Source organism: Pan troglodytes, chromosome 13 (assembly GCF_028858775.2).
Source record: "Pan troglodytes isolate AG18354 chromosome 13, NHGRI_mPanTro3-v2.0_pri, whole genome shotgun sequence".
Taxonomy (NCBI): Eukaryota; Metazoa; Chordata; class Mammalia; order Primates; family Hominidae; genus Pan; species Pan troglodytes.
Window position 1 is genome coordinate 37,383,908 of NC_072411.2, and position 20,786 is coordinate 37,404,693.

Here is a 20,786-nt window from a genome sequence, read left to right on the forward strand (position 1 = left end):
TTTTGTGTTTCCTCCTTCCACATTTGTAAGACAACTTTATTTTTAAATATACCTTTTATGTTAACAGTCTTAGAGAATACAATACAGTACAATAATACCAAAATTTAAAAATGTAAGTATTAACAGATATTTATTTCAGTAGATGTACTGTACTGCTTTTTATTTAAGGTTCAGAAATAGATAACTTTGAACCTCCAGAGACATAATTTGTATGAATCACCTACACATTCCATGTAATAACTCATCAATACTCAAACTGATTGTCTTATTCTAATTGCTAGAAAGCAAAATGAGGAAAAAAATACTAACACTATAACAGATTTTAGAGTGAGAGCTTCAAATAAACACAAAGCAAATATTTTCAAGATATAAAATATTAAAATTATAAATAAGGAAAATCAAACTTACTAATGAGTCACACACAAAACTTGCATATTAATTAACAAATTGGAAAGCAAAATCCACTAAAGTTGCTGATAATAAACGATCACAAAGCTTCAAGTCAATCAATGAAAAGCTGTGAGATTTATTTCTGAACCTTAAGATGGTTTCAAATATGTTTAAGGTATATATAAAGTAGATATACTACATATATCTTTAAAAGTATATGTATTTTACATTTACTTTAAAAACATACCATAAAGGAACTTAGAAATAAAATATTCTGTTGGGTTTTAGATAAATAATTCATATTTTAAAATGTAAAATAAAATTCTCCATACTACTTACTCCACTTCTAAATTATTATCTATAGGTGATATTGCATTCTAAAACATGAATATATACCAGGTACACACAAGGAAGACTTTTCTCCTTAAATATTAAACAGTTGTTCTTACCTAACATCAGCTTTATTCTGAATAACATTGATTTCTTCTGGACTTAGCTCTGGGATCCATTTTTCAATTTCTTCTGTCCAAGGGTACCTCAGAGACGAAGGGACTACTATTAACAGAGGCCATTCCTCTTTATAGAAGTAAGTAATTCCAATTGCCTGGATTGTCTTTCCTAGACCCATCTAAATTAAAAAAATAAATAAATGTTAATTAATAATAGAGCCTAAAATATTTTAAAAGAAAATATTTATCAAACATTTTATTTAAGAGTATTATTAGCTGGGTGTGATGGCTCATGACTGTAATCCCAGCACTTTGGGAGGCTGATGCAGGTGGATCGCTTGAGCCCAGGAGTTCGAGACCAGCCTGGCCAACATGGTGAAACCCTGTCTCTATAAAAAAACGTACAAAAAATTAGCTGGGCGTGGTAGGACACACCTGTAGTTCCAGCTACTTGGAGGCTGAAGTGGGAGGATTGCGTGGACCCAGGAAGTTGACGCTACAGTGAGCCTAGACTGAACCACTACACTCCAGCCTGGGTGACAGAGTAAGGCTGTCTAAAAAAAAATGTATTATCAAAATAATTTTCCAATGTAAAATTAGTTGGATTATACAGTTAATAAAAAGTTTGAGATAATAAGGACCTGTAAAATTCATTAAGCAAATCATATTGTGTTCAAAATATTCATGATTGAACTTAAAGAGACAAAATTACTCCTAAGGTTAAATATTATGTTGATTTTATATAATTAGTTTTATAAAATGTATGTAACCATTTATAGTCTCTCCTCTTAGACAATAGTAAATGTCTTAACAGCACAAAACCATGTTATTTCAAAACTAGAGTAAGTCCTGAATGATGCACATTTTACAAAACAAGCAGACATAGAGAAGTTAAATTATTTAAATCACAGCTGGCTGATGCAAAACTCGTATGAGATCCCAGGTCTCAGGTGTCTTCCCACTTGATTTGTATCCACACTGTCACAATGCCTGACTTCTAAGCTGTTCCAATTTAAAAAGTAGTCACTTAGTGAATATTTATAGTGTTTTTGTTCAAAATAGCCAGAAACTGGATATAACTCAAATGTACTTCACCTGTGCATGAATAATCAAATGATGTCATATTCATACAATGGAGTACTATTCGGTAATAAAAAAAGAATGAACTCATGCTCTACACAACATGAATACATCTAAAACGCATTTCGGTAAGTGAAAGAAGCCAGATTCAAAATCTACATACTCTATGATTCTATTTATATGTCTCATTCTGGAAAGTAAAACAAAAGGGAGCCATAGCAGATCCGTGGTTGCCAGGGGCTGGAGGTGGGGGAGGGGAATAGCATAAGGGAACTTTTGGGAATGGAGTCGGTCTATACCTTGATGTTAGTGGCTGTTAACATAACCGTATGCATTTTTTAGAACTCAGAATTGTACACTAAAAATGGGTGAATTTACATAAAAGTGTGAATTATACCTCAATAATCCTTACTTTTTTAGTAGTTACTATGGCAAACAATGGGAAAGAGAGACTAAAAGACAGGCCCTGTTTACCAGACTATACAAAGAGAAAAAAGAAAAATGCAGAAACTGAAAACAAAGAGTTTAAAAATGAATTTTAAATGCTGAGCAAAACTAAAGAAATGAGAAAAGAGCAGATTTTGGACTTTAAGCAAGTTTCCACTGAGAAAACTTTATTATTTTGTTTATGTATTTTTCTTTTAACTGCTCCTGTTAACAACAAAAAAGCAATCTTAGAATTCATGCAAAGTTATATTTATACATTCGTTGGATAATAATTAGTATGTTTCCGTGTCTTCAAAGCCCTCCAATTTTCATACCCGAAGCCACTCAAACATCGCTGGATTCTGGGAACAACTTGGTTCCAATACAGCAGAACTTTAACAATCACAGATCTTTTTTTTTTTTTTTTAAGACGGAGTTTCACTCTTGTTGCCCAGGCTGGAGTGCAATAGCACGATCTCGGCTCACAGCAACCTCCACCTCCCAGGTTCAAGCCATTATCCTGCCTCAGCCTCTGGAGTAGCTGAGGTGGCATGCACCACCACGCCTGGCTAATTTTATATTTTTAGCAGAGACGGGGTTTCTCCATGTTGGTCAGGCTGGTCTCAAACTCCCGACCTCAGGTGATCCACCCACCTCGGCCTCCCAAAGTGCTGGGATTGCAGGCATGAGCCACCGCGCCCGGCCAACAATTACAGATCTTTACCTGGCTAGAGTTATTCAGTGTGCCACTTCCCCGCCTCAACAACTCTGCCAAAAACAGACTTCCAGGAACTGAGGCTTGGCCCTATTTTTTGTGTGTGGACAATACCACTAACTTTGTGCTATGGTTAGGGGTCTTTGGTTTTGTTTCCTGCCATGGTTTCATAACACATTTTCTTAATTTCAATTTATCTGGAAATAGGATCTGTTTTGCTTCCCTGATTTTCTGGAAAGCAGAATTCTCTCTCTGCAACCCAGATTCTATCACTAGAACCTCAGCTTCTTGCTGCTAAATTTACTTGGTGCCAGTCACCTGTCTATGTATACATTTTGCACTTCATGTATGACTAACAATGTTCTGTGTTGGCTTGCCAGACAACTCTCTCCCAAAGACCACCACTCCTCAAAATTTCCTCATCTTGTCTACTGAGATCAGGTATGTAAGCCTTCAATAGGATACGTAGAATTGGGACTTGAAACAATAGGTAGAATTAAAAAAAAAAAATTCAGTTAGATAGAAGGAATAAGGTGAAGAGATATATTGTCCAACAGGGTAACTATAGTTAATAACAACATACTACATTCTTAAAAATTGCAAAGAGAGTAGATTTTAAGTGTTCCCATCACAAAAAAGCATGTGAAGTAATGCATATGTTAATTACCTCAATGTAGCCATTCTACAATGTATACATATTTCAAAACAACATAATGTACACCATAAATATATATAATTTTTATTTGTCAAATAAATATTTTTAAAGAAAAAATAAGAAAAGGAGTTTTAGGTTGACGACAGGTGAAGAAAAGGGAAACTAGCATAAGTATGGGTAAGAATAAGAAGAATCCTGATATGCTGGGAAGTTAATTTGATTAGAAGTTTGAATATTTTGTCTTCTAGTTCTCTAATTCTGTATTCTTGTATCTAATCTATTAAATCTACTAGAATTAACTCCAGATGTTATTTTTCAGTTCTAAAATGTCCATTAGAATCTGTTTTTGTTGTTGTTGTTGTTCTAACATGTTAAAAATTCTTGGGGTTTTTTTTGTGTGTTTGTTTGTTTTTTAGATAGGGTCTTGCTGTGGCTGGAGGGCAGTGGCGTAATCGTGGCTCACTGCAGCCTCGATCTGGGCTCAAGCAATCCTCCCAGCTCAGCCCCCTGGGTAGCCAGGACTCCAGGCATGTGCCACCATGCCCAGCTATTTTTTTTTTTTTTTGGTACTTTTTGGGCAGGCTGGTCTCGAACTCCTGAGCTCAAGCGATCCACCTACCTTAGCCTTCCAAAGTGCTGGGATTACAGGCGAGGGCCACCATGCCCGGCCTAATAGATTACATTCTATTAATTACATTTTTTACAATCTATTACATTCTTTTTAATAGATTACATTCTCCTTTGAAACGTCTTTTTGTCCACCTTTTTGCTGATTTTCTTCATGATGTTGTTTTATATTTGAGACAGTGTCACTCTGTCACCAAGGGTGAAATGTAGTGGCATGATCTTGGCTCACTGCAACCACCTCTACCTCCTGGGTTCAAGTGATTCTCGTGCCTTAGCCTCCTGAGTACCTGGGGACTACAGGCGAGTGCCACCACGCCTGGCTAATTTTTGTTATTTTTAGTAGAGACAGGGTTTTTGTTTTCTTTTTCTTGAAACAGAGTCTTGTTCTGTCACCCAGGCTGGAGTGCAGTGGCATGATCTCGGCTCATTGCAATGTCTGCCTCCTGGGTTCAAGCGATTCTCCTGCCTCAGCCTCCCGAGTAGCTGGGATTACAGGCGCATGCCACTACTCCCGGCTAACTTTTGTATTTTTAGTAGAGACGGGGTTTCGCCATGTTGGCCAGGCTGGTCTCAAACTCCTGACCTCAGGTGATCCACCCGCCTCGGCCTCCCAAAGTGCTTGGATTACAGGCGTAAGCCACTGCGCCTTGCCAAGACACGGTTTTGCCATGTTGACCAGGTTGTTCTCAAACTCTTGGCCTCAAGTGATCTGCCTTCCTCAGCCTCCCAAAGTGCTGGGATTGCAGGTGTGTGCCACCATGCCCAGCCAAAAAAATAAGTTATTTTAAAGTCTCTCTCTGATAACAACATCTGATCTCATGTGGGCTCTATTTCCTTTTCCTTTTGGTACCAGTTTTTCAGGATCCCTCATATTTTCTAATTTAACACCAGATATCTTGAGTAAAAAATTCATAGAAGCTTTGGGTAGTAGTATCTTCTCCCAAGAGGGGTTAGGTTAAGTTTTCTTAGGGAAGGCAAATTGAGTAACGGCAAATACCTCATTCCTTTTAAGACTTGGTTTTACGCTTTTAAAGGGCAAGTTTACTCATTGTTGCCCTTATTCCCAGCGCCTGCTATTTATTATAGAAGATGGCCCTTCTGGGGGTCAACAGAAGCCAACGCAAGATATCTGTAAACAATTTCTTACCTCAACAAGGCTCAACCCCATCTCTGTCTACGTAGTACCACAATACTGCTAAAATCTTGGCTTAGTTTTTATCCTTCCCAACTCTATATTTCTTCTAGGTTTCTTGGGATCTCATTCTGTGCATGTATAGTTTAGGAAATAGCCAAAGACTTAAGGCTAATGTGTATGCAGATTTTCTTTATAATTCTCTCAAGTTTCCTCCTCTCTGAGATTTTTATCTTCGTATCTACATGCACAGTGCATAGTTTGGGAAGCAGACAGAATAGTCTCTGAGAGAAACAAGTAGAAGCAGCCTGTTTGACTTATGTTGCTTAAGGCTTAAGGAAGATAAATAATTGAATATTCGGTGATGAATTTAGGCAGCTGAAAAGGAAAAACCAAATTATGGGAGCTAATAATGTATTATTTTTGTTAGGTTTTCAAAATTCTGAACATTTTCTTCCTGTTCCCAGCTATCATATCATACTTTCCTAATAACCTAAAAAAATACGACTGCCATTTAAGAAGTATTAAATGTAAAACATTAAGTACCAATTAAGAAATATGAAGTCATTTTAAAAAGAAAAAAAAGTTTCTCAAGTCAAACAGTCTTCAGTATAACTCTTGCAAGGATTGGTCTTGCAAAGCTGATGTGCTGAATATAAGAATAAGCAATGGAAGCAAACAGAAGGATAAAATAAAGAGTCTCACTCCATTTTTTGATGTTTACATGCAAGCCCTCTTACCCTTCTGCCCCAATTGTGTACAAGCAGATACGAAAGTGTGGGTGCTATTTCCTTTGGCACTGGTGGGAAATACAAGCTATGCAAGCCCCGGCCCACATGGTAAGAACCCTCACCTTAACCCCACCCCATAAGCCCAATAAGAGACTATGCCTGTCTCTTCTCCTTGTTTTTTTTTCAAGTCATTTTTATATCTACTTGGGAGCCTGCCCTCCTCATCCCAGAAAGACTTGTTATGTCAGTAATAAACCCTTTCATACCCTCTTCATGTCTGGGTAGCATCATCAGCCTCGACATCCAAATGAAATTTTGAGTGGAAAGATCCATTGCATCTCTTCAGGGTGACCATGATAAAGGGAAAGCCATCTTTCAATATACGTTAATAAACTGGCATTGTGATTTTTATAAAAGAGTTTCCTTGAGCTTTATTAGCTAGAGTAAAACATCTCAGGATTTGATCAACTTGCTGTCACTGAAAATAATAAATTTCTTGGTTGGGTACAGTAGCTCACATCTGTAATCTCAACATTTTGGGAGGCCGAGGCAGCAGGACTGCTTGAGGCCAGGAGTTCAAGACCAGTTTGGGCAACAGAGAGAGACTCTGTCTCTATAGAAAAATTTAGTAATCCCCAGGTGTGGTGACATGTGCCTACAGTCCAACTAATGGGGAAGCTGAGGTGGGAGGACTGCTTGAGTCCAGAAGGTTGAAGCTGTAGTGTGCCATTACCACGTCACTGCACTCCAGCCTGGGTGACAGAATGAGACCCTGAAAAAAAAAAAAAAAAGGAAACAAAGAAAAGAAAAGAAAGGAGAAGAAAAGAAGAAAAGAAAATTTCTTAATCTACCCATTTCCTAATCTACTTGAAGATCATACCCTATGGTATTAGGACTGACACTGACACTCAGTTTTTGTCCAGCTATCTTTCCTGGTAAGAACCCCCAACTTCTTATTCAGCATCTCTTTAAAGATTATGTAGTGAAATGACTAAAAGTGATTCTCAGAAATTAGAAAGATATTTATCAATACAAAGTGAAACATTTGGGTACTATTTTTCTTAGGTATTTGTTTTTGGTTGTTCATTTTTGGGCCATGGTGAAGTAGGAAATAAAGTTTGATGAAACAAACTAGAAAAATACATAGTTCTAAATTAGAAAATAAAAGTATATTGGCATAATCTCATATTCCCATTAAAGAAAGGAATAATACATAGAATGACTCAGTTCTAAATAAAATTTGAAAAGGACTACCTTTTAAAATAAACTTTTAAGGCCAGGAACAGTGGCTCACGCCTGTAATCCCAGCACTCTGGGAGGCTGAGGCGGGTGGATCACCTGAGGTCAGGAGTTCGAGACTAGCCTGGCCAAAATGATGAAACCCCGTCTCTACGAAAAATACAAAAAAATTAGCCCGGCATAGTGGCGCACACCTGTAGTCCCAGCTACTCGGGAGGCTGAGGCAGGAGAATTGCTTGAACAGGGGAGGCGGAGGTTGCAGTGAGCTGAGATCATGCGTTTGTACTCCAGCCTGGGCGACAAGAGTGAAACTCCACCTCAAAAATAAAGAAATGAATAAATAGATAAAACAAAATAAACTTTGGCTGGGCACGGTGGCTCATGCCTATATCCCAGCACTTTGGGAGGCCAAGGTGGGCGGATCACAAGGTCAGGAGATCGAGACCATCCTGGCTAACACGGTGAAACCCCATCTCCACTAAAAATACAAAAAATTAGCCAAGCGTGGTGGTGAGCACCTGTAGTCCCAGCTACTTGGGAGGCTGAGGCAGGAGAATGGCGTGAACCCGGGAAGCGGAGCTTGCAGTGAGCGGAGATTGTGCCACTGCACTCCTGCCTGGGTGACACAGTGAGACTCCATCTCAAAAAAATAAAATAAAATAAAATAAAAAATAAACTTTTAAAACATGTACTTAGATTTTCAGTTTTTGTTTTTATTTTGAGACAGGCTCTCACTGTCACCCAGGTTGGAGTGCTGTGGCCTGGCCTGATCACAGCTCACTGCAACCTCAAACTCCTGGGCTCAAGCGGTTCTCCCACCTCAGCCTCCTGAGTAGCTGAGACTACAGGGGCACACCACCATGCCTGTTTTTGTTTGTTTGTTTGTTTGTTTGTAGAGATGGGGGGGTCTCACTTTGTTGTCCAGGCTTGTCTTGAACTCCTGGCTCAACGAATCCTCCTGCCTTGGCCTCCCAAAGTGCTGAGATTACAGGCGTGAGCCACCGCACTTGGCCAGATTTCAGTATTTTGAAAAGAATTGAAAACAGCATAGCATTCAATTATAAAAGCAACAACACACTTCAAGTAATTTAGGCATACAGGAATAACTACACTCAACATGTGGTTCAAAGCCCTGGGCTCTAACAACAATAGAATTTGTTAATGTGGAACTCTTCAGTGTTTCATCACCATTAAGGCTAAATCAATGATTAAGAATCAAAGTCTTGAATAAACAATAGTACAAATGTCCAGGTAGCTACGTAAGAATTAAATAGAATACATTAACCTCAAGAACACATTTCATCAATGTTTTCAAAATTGTAAATCACCATTTTACTTAGGAGAATAATTTTAGGTTTCCTAAATGTTTTATTCTATGAAATTATTAAGAGCAATTAAATAACAATTACATAAAATTTCAGTTTCACTTTTTTATACTGTGATTACTTTTATAAAGCAATTTTTATTTCTATGCATTAAAAATGCTCATTGATTGACAATTTTTCGAAACTAAAAACTTTTCCGGTTTTAATGTTATAAGCAGCTTGTTCCTTTGAAGGCAGAGAGGTAGGTTTGTCTTTAAAATAGGTGGCCTGTTTGTTATAAAAGAGATTGCTTTGGAGGACCCTTTTAGGTATGCTTTTAAAATCTTAGTGAGGATTTCAATTAAGAAAGAAAACCCACATAAAGAAATAGCAGACTGAAATACTATGTTCTGTTACTTATTATTAAGGGGGTATATATTTTAGCAGAACCACTTTCTTGTTCTTGTACATTGTTAGTGCTATTTCCAATAGAGAATTTTAGATGGTACAGGTGAAGATTATTTGTTCTTAGAATTGTGTGTGTACGGCCGGGCACAGTGGCTCACGTCTGTAATCCCAGCACTTTGGGAGGCCAAGGCAGGTGGATCACGAGGTCAGGAGATGGAGACCATCTTGACTAACACAGTGAAACCTTATCTCTACTTAAAATACAAACAATTAGCCGGGCATGGTGGCGGGCACCTGTAGTCCCAGCTACTCGGGAGGCTGAGGCAGGAGAATGGCGTGAACCTGGGAGGCGGAGCTTGCAGTGAGCTGAGATCGCGCCACTGCACTCCAGCCTGGGCGGCAGAGCAAGACTCCGTCTCAAAAAAAAAAAAAAAAAAAAAAAGAATAGAATAGTGTGTGTACATTTCAATTCTGTCTTCTTTTCTCATAAGGGACTAGGAAAAGAGAACAGACCATATGGGTATGCACATAGCCCTGATCTTCTTCTTATTCAAGACAGAAGAGTCTATGCTTTGGGAACTGTGCTATCACTTTCCTGATGGTTGGTTGGTACTTGTGTGCAGGAGCAGGCTTTCTCTTGAAGGGAATGCACTGGGAACAGAGGAAGGCAGAAAGGAGATGGGCCTTAGAGAGCAGCAGGATGAGAGAAAAAAAACTTATTTATCTAAAGGGAGGGCACTGAGTCGGGGATGGTGGCAGAACTTAAGTAGAGTTGTAGTCCAAAGCATGGCTTAGAGATGCCCATATTGGGACTAGAAAAAGAAAATCAGGGAGAAGGCTCTGGAATGGTCTGAGAGGCTGGATATAAGCAAATATATGCCCCTTTTTATTTTTTTTCCTAGACATGGGTCTCTCTATGTTACTCAGGCTGGCCTCAAATTCCTAGGCTCAAGCAATCCTCTGGCCTCAGCCTCCAGAGTACGTAGGATTACAGGTGCACACCACTGTGCCCCACTTGAGCAAACGTGTTTTAAGAATAGACATTTCTAGTGGCAGTTAAATGTTATGCTTTTAATGTGGTATTTTTATCCTCCTCCAGTCTCTAGTAAAGTTTTATTCAAAGTCACAGCTTTACAAATGGAATAAAATGTCATCAACTAATAAATCTGAGTAAAGGGTATATGGATGATCTTTGTATTATTTATGTTCCTGAAACCCTTCTGTAAGTATGAAATGACTTTCAAGTAAAAAGATTAAAAAAAAAGTTACAGCTCTACAACGTAGTAGCAGTCGTGCTTGGTGGAAGGAAAAGAGGGCTGTTCTACACTTCAAAAGTAGTAGACAAAAAGAAGTGATAATCTATATCACACAGTGCCAAAAGAAGCAAAATTTCTAAATTCTTATTCATTTATTTGAGACAGGATCTCGCACTGTTGCCCAGGCTGGAGTGCAGTGGCATGATCATAGTTCATTGTAACCTCAAATTCCTGGCTCAAGTGATCTTCCTGCCTCAGCCTCCCAAGTAGCTGGGACTACAGGCAAGCATCACCTCACCCAGCTCATATTTAATCTTAAAGAGTCACAAGACAGTAAAAAATGAGATACTTAACTATAATGGGAACTGCTCACATGCATATGTATTATTCATTCAACAGTACCATTCCTCAGATAAAATTTGAAGTTCAGAAATAAATTTTCCATAATTTTTGTACGTTTTAAATCTGTTTTGTAAAATTAAAACCAAGTTAACACACTTAATTAAGATTCTAGTCATTTTTTTCCACTTGCATCGTAGTATAGGAGCCTCAGCAATTTCTTAAAATTGAGAGCCCAACACAGCACAAAGAAAATAACTACAAGTGCTTGGGTAGGGTAGGGAGAAAGAAAAGGAAAGGACAAAAAGAAATGGGGGGGGGGGGGAAAGTCCAATCTCCCAGTTATGCTCTAAGTTCTTACAATCTATTATACCTAGGCATCATTTAGATACATGTTAAAAATTCAGACTTCAGGACAACACCTCAAATTCTGATTCAATAGAAATGGACTTTTAAAATAAAAATCCCTTTGGGAGGCTGATATGTGAGGATTGTCTGATGCCAGGAGTTTTGAGATCAGTCTGGGCAATATAGAGAGACCACATCTCTACAAAAAATACAAAAATTTGCTGATGTGCTGGCATGTGCCTGTAGTCATAACTACTGGGGAGGCTGAGCTAGGAGGATTGTTTGAGGCCAGGACACTGCACTTCAGCCTGAGTGAAACAGCAATAACTCGTCTCTAAAAATAACAAAGAAATGAAGGAAGGAGGGAAGGAGGGCAGGAAGGAAGGAGGGCAGGAGGGAAGGAGGGAAGGAAAAAGGGAAGGAAGGAGGGAGGGAAGGAAGGAAGGAAGGGGCAAGCAAAAATGATTCTTATGTGGATGACTCTCAGGTTGCATTTTGAGAATAACTACTATAATGATTAAACTTTGGGAAAAAAATCTTAGCTTTGCCTAATTTTTGGCCATTTCCTCATCAGGAGAAACAAACAGATAAAAACACGAAAAACACTTCCATGATTTGATTCTTGAACTTTTAAATCATTTCTGGGGTATCTGGTTTCTTGACTGGCCTTTAATTACAATTCCAAGGCAGTATAAACATAGTGCTTTCTACCCTGCTATATAGTATGTAGAATAAATTTATCTAAAACAGAATTTGGGGCTGAGCACAGTGGCTCACACCTGTAATCCTAGCACTTTGGGAGGCTGAGGTGGGCGGATAACTTGAGGTCAAGAGTTTAAGACCAGCCTGGCCAACATGGTGAAACCCCACCTTTACTAAAAATACAAAAATTAGGCCAGGTGTGGTGGCTCATGCCTGTAATCCTAGCTACTCGGGGGGGTTGAGGCAGGAGAAATCGCTTGAGCCCCGGGAGGCAAAGGTTGCAGTGAGCTGAGATTGCACCACTGCTCTCCAGCCTAGGCTATGACAGAGAGAGACCCTGTCACAAAAAAATAAATAAGGCCAGGCACGGTGGCTCACGCCTGTAATCCCATCACTTTGGGAGGCCGAGGCGGGCAGATCACGAGGTCAGGAGTTCGAGACCAGCCTGGCCAATATGGTGAAACCCCGTCTCTACTAAAAATACAAAAATTAGCCGGGCGTGGTGGCACACACCTGTAGCCCCAGCTACTTGGGAGGCTGAGGCAGAAGAATCGCTTGAACCTGGAAGGCAGAGGTTGCAGTGAACAGAGATGGTGCCACTGCACTCCAGCCTGGGCAACAGAGACTCTGTCTCAAAAAATAAATAAATAAAATGAAATAAAAATAAATAATAAATAAATGAAAAATAAAAATACAAATATAAAAGTTAGCCAGGTGTGGTGGCGGGCAACTATAATTCCAGCTACTTGGGAGGCTGAGGCAGGGGAATTGCTTTAACCCAGGAGGCAGTGGTTGCAGTAAGCCAGGATTGCACCACTGCACTCCAGCCTGGGTGACAGACCAAGATTCTGTCTCAAAAAACAAAACAAAAACAAAATTTGGCTTTTCACTTCACAATCTACTTGAATTAGCTAGCAATTTTATAGAAAAAGGCTAATTTCAGAAGTTTAATAAAGGCGCTGAAAGGGTATCTAATTTGCACCTTGCTTTGATTATATATCTCAGGTAATCAATTAAAGTGCTATATATAAGCCTCAATGATCAACCTTAACTGTTTAACAGATTGGAAGAACAATAACTTACATCACTAAAATTTCTATACGTAATGAACACAGTGAAAATATAACATATTCTTAAAAAAAAAGTGTATGAAAAATACTAAATTTTCTATGTTGTTTACTAACACTGTGAATTTGTTGATCACAAATGTAAACAAAAGGGTGTTTCAAAACACATGAAGATAAGGATTAGGAAACAAAGAGCAGATAAGAAGCATTTGCACTTGGCAAACTTGATTACTGCCATTAAGGACCATAGATAAGTTCAGTTGGAGATTTTATAAAAGGAAGATGAATAAATCCCTTGCTTAGTATCATAAATAATTACAGCGTGATGCTTTATATCCTTTTTAATGTGGCAACACTATAATTAATTTGAAGACATCATAATTAGAAAATAAAGAACCTGTATTGAAATTCAGACTAGTATATTAAAATACTATGTTCTGCAGTTACATAATGACACATAAAATTACGGTGGAAGTAAAATAAATAAATAAAGACACCACTTATTTGTAACAAAGGGAAAATTATTTCTGCTTTTAAAATAAGGAATCAAAAGCACATCCATCAACAGCTTGAGACAAAATTTTTGCAGGTTATTAGGATGCTTTCGGTTGAACAAGTACTTGGATTAATCTGTCAATTCATGTGTTGACACACAGCAATCACTTTAGAATAAAACATTAGAAAGAATTCCAAATCTCAACTAGGTAATTTTTGGAAATGTTAATTAAACAATGATGGAGATTCCCTACTCAGATTCAGAACGTACACCCTTTTAAGATGGGTCTCGTATATATTAAAAAGAAGGAGAAAGAAAGGACGCCTTTGTGAAAGTTTTTTTTTAAGAAAAGTAAAAATTAACTTACCTAATAGTTACTAAATCGTTACATAAAATGAAAAAGGAAATAAGCAAAAGGAAAACAAAATGCTGGTTAATCACATCCTCTGCCAGTTGCCAAAATGCAACAATTGACTAAAAATTGAGCCCTAATGAGTTGAGTAGTTTCAAAAGTTAAAACATAAAGGAAGGCCACTGAATACTGAGATTAGGCTGGGTATTATGTGCAGAAATGAAAACAAGAATATGAATCAAATGAGACAGCAAAATCAATTTGTTATTCTAAGAAAGACATGGAATGTTACAAGTAAAATTTGCTGTTTAAATTGAGTTAGGCAACAAAAGAAAAAAAAAGGACTACTAAGAAAAAGAAAGAGAAAACTATCAATTCTTTTAAGTATTTATTATTTAAAAATTAATTTTTAGGCCCAGGCGTGGTGGCTCACTCCTGTAATCCCAGCACTTTGGGAGACCGAGGTGGGTGGATCACGAGGTCAGGAGATCGAGACCATCCTGTCTAACACAGTGAAACCTCGTCTCTACTAAAAATAAAAAAAAAATTAGCTGGGCAAGGTGGCAGGCGCCTGTAGTCCCAGCTATTCAGGAGGCTGAGGCAGGAGAATGGCGTCAACCCAGGAGGCAGAGCTTGCAGTGAGCAGAGATCATGCCATTGCACTCCAGCCTGGGCGACAGAGCGAGACTCCATCTCAAAAAATAATAATAATAATTTTTATATATTTAAAGAACATTGGCACCAATGATTTTTACTCTAAAAAACCACTCCAACGCTGCTTTGTAAAAATGGCCATGCAAATGTGTGCTAATTACCTTGATATTTGCAAGTTGGTGCTCAGAATTCATACTTTAGGACAGGAGGCTCTGGAGTGGTGGCCCATAGTGTGATCTCTTGGACCTGTATGGTAAGAACCTCAGTTTATAGTGTTTAAAACTCAGATCTGTGTAAAAATGTGACTCCTGGCTTCTCTCAACAACTCAGGACTGGTGGCAGCCACGTCCCCGTGTAGACAGTGGACTGGAGGCGGGGACTGCTCCTTAGCTGGGGTCCTCTCATCCCAGTGTGCCCATGTCCCTGCGAGGACTTCACTCCCTGGAGGCCCTGTCTGTATCTGCTTTTGGGATGCCTGCCTTAAGGATTGATGTCAAGTCTTTATAAACAATCACTGTGTGTGTGTTTGTGTTTGAGAGTGCGTACATGAACGAGAGAGAGAAAACCAAAAATCACAAATCTGGAAAAGTTAATAAAGATCTAGAACCTAAAAAAAAAAAAAAAAAAAAAAAAAATCAACCACCCCATTGTCAAGGTAGAGTTTCCTGGGTCTAAACCATATGGTTTTCTTCTCTACGGTAGCATCTACATAAATTGTTTCTGCATTAAACATAGTGATAGATAACTTTTCCCTATAATGCAATGTCACCATGATCTCCAGGGTAGTATTATGACAAGGTGAAAAATATTCAGTTTCTGACATTTTTATTGGATAGAGATGTCCCTTGTTTCCCAATATAACTAAATATATTATTGAATAACTTCTCTTTTACTCAATAGCATGAATTAACTGAGAAGTTATTCAATAATGTTTATTAGTTATAATAACCAATAATAACAGGTTATTATTGAATAACTTCTCTGTTCTTTTGTCTTCTAGTAGAATTAGTAACAGCTCCAAATTTCTTAAATGAATCTATACGTAGAATATACTCAAAAGAGCACAGTCTGTCAATTATTACTTAAGGAATTCACTTTTAATCTATAAAAAGAAATGAGATGTCAAAACTGATAATGTCATCACATGCTAGTCACATTCCTAATTTATTAAATATTATTCATGTCAAAATTTTAAAATGACTTTAATTTTGTAGAATCAGTTGATAAGAGAAAATGCAATACATAACGAACTTCAGAAAAGTTAATGAGAAGGTTATCTAAAAATATCTTCCTAAGAAAAAAATTTCAAATTGGGTTAAGAATCAAAATAAATGTTATTTGCTATGTACTAATAACTACAACAATAAACAATAAATAATGAAAGTTAGTTTTTAGGGGAAAATGAATATGTTAAGACCAAATCTGGGCTTGATTTTATTTTACTGAAATATTAGTGGCATTAAAAGCAGTGAAAATAGTTCATTAAATTCATGGTTAACATCATGTCATAAACTAATAAGTTAAAATAAAATAACAAAATATTATGAAAATGTTGAAATAAAGTAGTAAATGGTAGGAATCAATATTGAAATAAAAAAGTAAGATAGCTGGGTGACTGTAGTTAATAATAATTTAATTGTACATTTGAAAATAACGAGTATAATTGGATTGTTGCAACACAAAGGATAAATGCTTGAGGAGATGGATACCCCATTTACCTTAATGTGATTATTACACATTGTATGCCTGTATCAAAATATCTTATATACCCCATAAATATATACATCTACTATGTACCCACAAAAATTAAAAATTAAAAAAAGACAGCTAACTCAATCCATCAATTAATGATCTATTATAAAATAACCTAAAACGTAAATTTCAAATAAAAATGTACTGAAAAATAGAAAATTTCAGCAGACAGCATTTACTCGTCTTTTGTAATATTATTTATCAATAATAGCCTCAATACCAACATTAACAAAAATAGATAAAGAGTCATTTCATTTTGCCTGTAAACTCACTTAGGACAGAGAAGAAAAAGGCTTTGGAGGGGTGAAAATAAAAAATAAGATGCAGACACATAACTTAAAACACTCTATTAGATTAAGTAAAGGGTCTAACTTGTCTCAGTAGTTGATAACTTTGAGTAACAAAAAAGGTTAAATTATGTTCAGAGTACAATGTTTAAAAAAACAGAAATACATAGAAAGTATTTGAAAAAAATGTTTCTTTCAAAACTGTTACGGTAAAAAAAAAATGGAATGCCTGGCTATCCTAAAAACTCTGACTCTCTAGAAATATCTCATTTCCTATGGCCTTAAATATATAAAATTTCAAAACAGTAAAACATTGCCATCATTACAAATATATTTTATTAATAGTTTGTTTCTAAATTAATGTTTAAAAAATTGAAAGCAGTATGAGAAGATTAGAACCTGCAGAAAATGTCAAAGATTAAATCATTCTACTGAAAACTTCTGAACCACTGATGAGTAAAATTAGATAAAGGTTAAGAGAAACAGACACACTTTGCCTCACTATAATATATAAGAAGAGGACACAAAGAAGCTAAGAATCAAGAAAAGTCAATCTTACACTGTTTTTTTAAAGCAATGCAAATTTTTTACAAATAAAATATTATACAGAAACTCAACATTTGTAAAGCCGAAAAAGTGAGACCACTATAGCCGAAGTAAGGTGGGGACCTCATAGTCCCATACCCTCAGTCTCAACCTCAGTTCTGTGAAAGAAAGTTCTGTGAAACAGGGCTTGCAAATCATTGAGGGTTGCTCAGTCAATAAACTCCTCAATTTTCGTTTTTTCAATGCTAGTTTTCTACTTATTTCTTTTACAAGACCCACTTCCAATCTACCTCCTCCACAAACCCTTCCAACTTAATCAATATGAAATTAATGGTTCCTTCCACAATAGTATCATAGACTTTATATTGTAAACTTCACTTCCAATATTTCCAGTACCCTACATTTTACAGATACCACACAGAGCTATACACCCCCACTCATCCTTACTTGATTAGAGGGAGGGCATGTTTCTTTTTTTTTTTTTTAATATCCTCGAAGATCTTTATCTATACACATACAGATAAATAGCTATAATTTTGTGTGTTTTGAGGGACGTGGCTTAAACAAAAACAAGCTCATTTTTTACCTATTGTTCTATAATCTTTTTTTTTTTAACTTTTTTATTTCCATAGGTTATTGGAGAACAGGTAGTGTTTGGTTATATGAGTAAGTTCTTTAGTGGTGATTTGTGAGATTTTGCTGCACCCATCACCCAAGCAGTATACTCTGCACCCAGTTTTAGTCTTTTATCCTTCACCCGCTTCCCACCCTTTCCCCGAGTCCCCAAAGTCCATTGTGTCATTCTTATGCCATTGCATCCTCATAGCTTAGCTCTCACTTATGAGTGAGAATATATGATGTTTGGTTTTCCATTCTTGAGTTACTTCACTCAGAATTAATAGTCTCCAATATCATCCAGGTTGCTGCGAATGAAGGCATGTTTCTTAATCCATAGTTCTAAGAACTTACCAAATAGAAGACTCAATAATATTTATTTGTTGCATACAGAAGTAAAAGTTAGATTAATCAATGGATACAGGAAAAAAATGGCTTTAAAATGTTTCAGTACAAAGAGTTAAGACTTGTATTGATAACCATCCCTAGCTACTCTACATGAAAAGTTGGGTGCCTTTATGTATATTCTCAGTTGTCCAATTCCCAATACAGATGTGGGAAGAGGCCCATTGATGTGATTTGGCTCTGTGTCCCCACCCAAATCTCACCTTGAATTGTAATAATCTGCATGTGCCAAGGGTGGGACCAGGTGGAGGTAACTGGCTCATGGTGGGGGTTTCCCTCATGCTGTTCACATGATAATGAGTGAATCTCATGAGATCTGATGGTTTTATAAGCATCTGGCATTTCCCCTGCTTGCACTCATTCTCTCTCTCCTGCCACCCTGTGAAGAGGTGCCTTCTGCCATAACTTTAAGTTTCTTGAGGCCTCTCCAGCCATGTGGAACTGTGAGTCAATTAAACCTCTTTTATACATTACCCAGTCTCAGGTATTTCTTTACAGCAGCATGAGAATGAACTAACACACCAATAAAGTTGTGGCCTCTTTGGATTTTTAAGTTCTGTCAAAATTTAAGCTCATTACTCAAAAAGGAAAAGGAGGTTACAGGGTGGTATTTAATTTTAATCATTCTTCCCATTTTTAAACAACTGCTAGTCATAAAGAACATTTCACTTAATAAAAACTGGTATGGTAGGAATGTTTGCAACATTTTCTTTACGATGCACTTGGAGGTGTTAATGTATTAATATAATAACAATACTTAGGGTGAGATGATGCTATTAGTGCTTTGTGCTTTTCAAATGCTCATGTGAACTTAAACATTAAATTCCAGGAGGATGCTTTGTGTCTGTATCTATCTGGGTACGGTTTAACTCACCATCACTGCCACCTCTGCTTTTCATTTCGAATTTTGTCTAAGACTATTGAGAGAATACCACAATAACCCAGTTGTGCAAAACAGCAGGAGCTCTCAACAAAATTACATCAGCTTCCAAAGAAATCAGGACAGACTTCTTTAAAATTGAAGATGCAATCAATTGCATTTGTACTCTGCTAGTGGTCAAGATAAATTTTTAGGCTGAGAAATGACTTAAACTTATTTAGAAAACCAAGAATACTCTATGCTAGACATTTTAATAAAGTTTTTGAAAAGATTCCTGTCAAGGGCTGAATGTTTTTTCTCCAAAAAATTCATGTTAAAATCTCTAACCCTGAATGTATCAGGAGGTGGAGGTAGAGGCTTTTGGAGGGAAGTCATAAGGGTGGGGCCCTCATGAACCGGATCAGTGTCCTTTTAAAAGAGACTTCAGCCCACGCACGGTGGCTCACACCTGTAATTCTAACACTTTGGGAGGCCAAGGCAGGCAGAACACTTAAGGCCAGGAGTTCAAGACCAGCCATGGTGAAACCCCATGTCTACTAAAACTACAAAAATTAGCCAGGTGTGGTGGCAGGTGCCTGTAATCCCAACTACTTGGGAGGCTGAGGCACGAGAATCACCTGAACCTGGGAAGCAGAGACTGCAGTGAGCCAAGATGGTGCCACTGTGCCAGCCTGGGTGACAGAGCGAGACTCTGTCTCAAAAAAAAAAAAAAAAAGAGACACAGAGAAACTTAAGACTTCAGAAAGCAATCTCACCCCTTCTGCCATGTGACACATCAAGAAGATGGATGTCTATAAACCATCAGATACTGAATCCGTTGGTGCCTTGATCTTAGACTTCCCGGCCCCCAGAACTGTGAGAAATACATATTTGTTTTTTAAGCCACCTGTCTATTGTATTTTTGTTATAGGAGTCAGATGGGATCAAGACAATCCCCAAACCCACTTAAAGGAATATCTGCTACTTTATCTCCATGCTTAGAATAACTGGAGGTGGGTGGTAGTAGGCATGGATCTAATTTAAAGCACTGGTTAAAAGGCCAGGTGCTGGCCGGGCGCGGTGGCTCATGCCTGTAATCCCAGCACTTTGGGAGGCGGATCATGAGATCAGGAGATCGAGACCATCCTGGCTAACATGGTGAAACCCGTCTCTACTAAAAATACAAAAAAATTTGTTGGGCGTGGTGGTGGGCGCCTGTAGTCCCAGCTACTCGGGAGGCTGAGGCAGGAGAATGGTGTGAACCCAGGAGGCAGAGCTTGCAGTAAGCCAAGATTGCGCCACTGCACTCCAGCCTGGGCGATACAGCGAGACTCCATCTCAAAAAAAAAAAAAAAAAAGCCAGGTGCAGTGGATCACACAGATAATCCTAGCACTTTGGGAGGCCAAGGCAGGATTGCTTAGGCTAGGAGTTTGAGACCAGCCTGGGCAACACAGTGAGACCCTGTCTCTAAAAAAAAATTAAAAAATTAGCCTGATGTGGTGACATACACCTGTAGTCCTAGCTACTTGGGAGGCTAAGGCAGGAGGATTGCTTGAGCCCAGGAGTTCAAGGCTGTATTCCAGCCTAGGTGACAAAAGCGAGACTCCATCTCGAAAAAAAAAAAAAAAAAGCACTGGTTACTGATAGACAAGACCTCCATTTGTCTAGGTGATGAGATCTTTTCTTTTTTCTGACTAGTTCAAGTGATCTTAAGTCAACATAAAGAATAAATTAATAAAAATTCATTCATTTGTTCAGGAGACATTAACTAGAAATACATTCTCAGGCACTGTGGTAAGTACATATGGCTCCTAGGAGTTCCAATCTGTGGAGAAAACCAGACAAGTACGGTAGGATATGATTCAAACTACAGCAGAAGTGAGAGCAGACAGGAACCAAAAGGCAACCAGAGATGGCAATATAGAGGTAGTGATATCTGAAGAATGTTTTG

At 37.8% G+C, this 20,786-nt stretch overlaps 1 protein-coding gene across 22 annotated transcripts in view; it reads right to left on the minus strand.

Moving 5' to 3' along the window:
- Nucleotides 1-20,786, minus strand: part of ZRANB3 (zinc finger RANBP2-type containing 3) — a 331,454-nt gene that overhangs the window by 153,004 nt on the left and 157,664 nt on the right. For all 22 annotated transcript variants that reach the window (XM_054679794.2, XM_016949745.4, XM_016949744.4 and 19 more), the window contains one exon: nucleotides 840-1,018. In XM_054679794.2, the coding sequence (XP_054535769.1) occupies nucleotides 840-1,018 (179 nt within the window). The remainder of the gene's footprint in view (nucleotides 1-839; nucleotides 1,019-20,786) is intronic.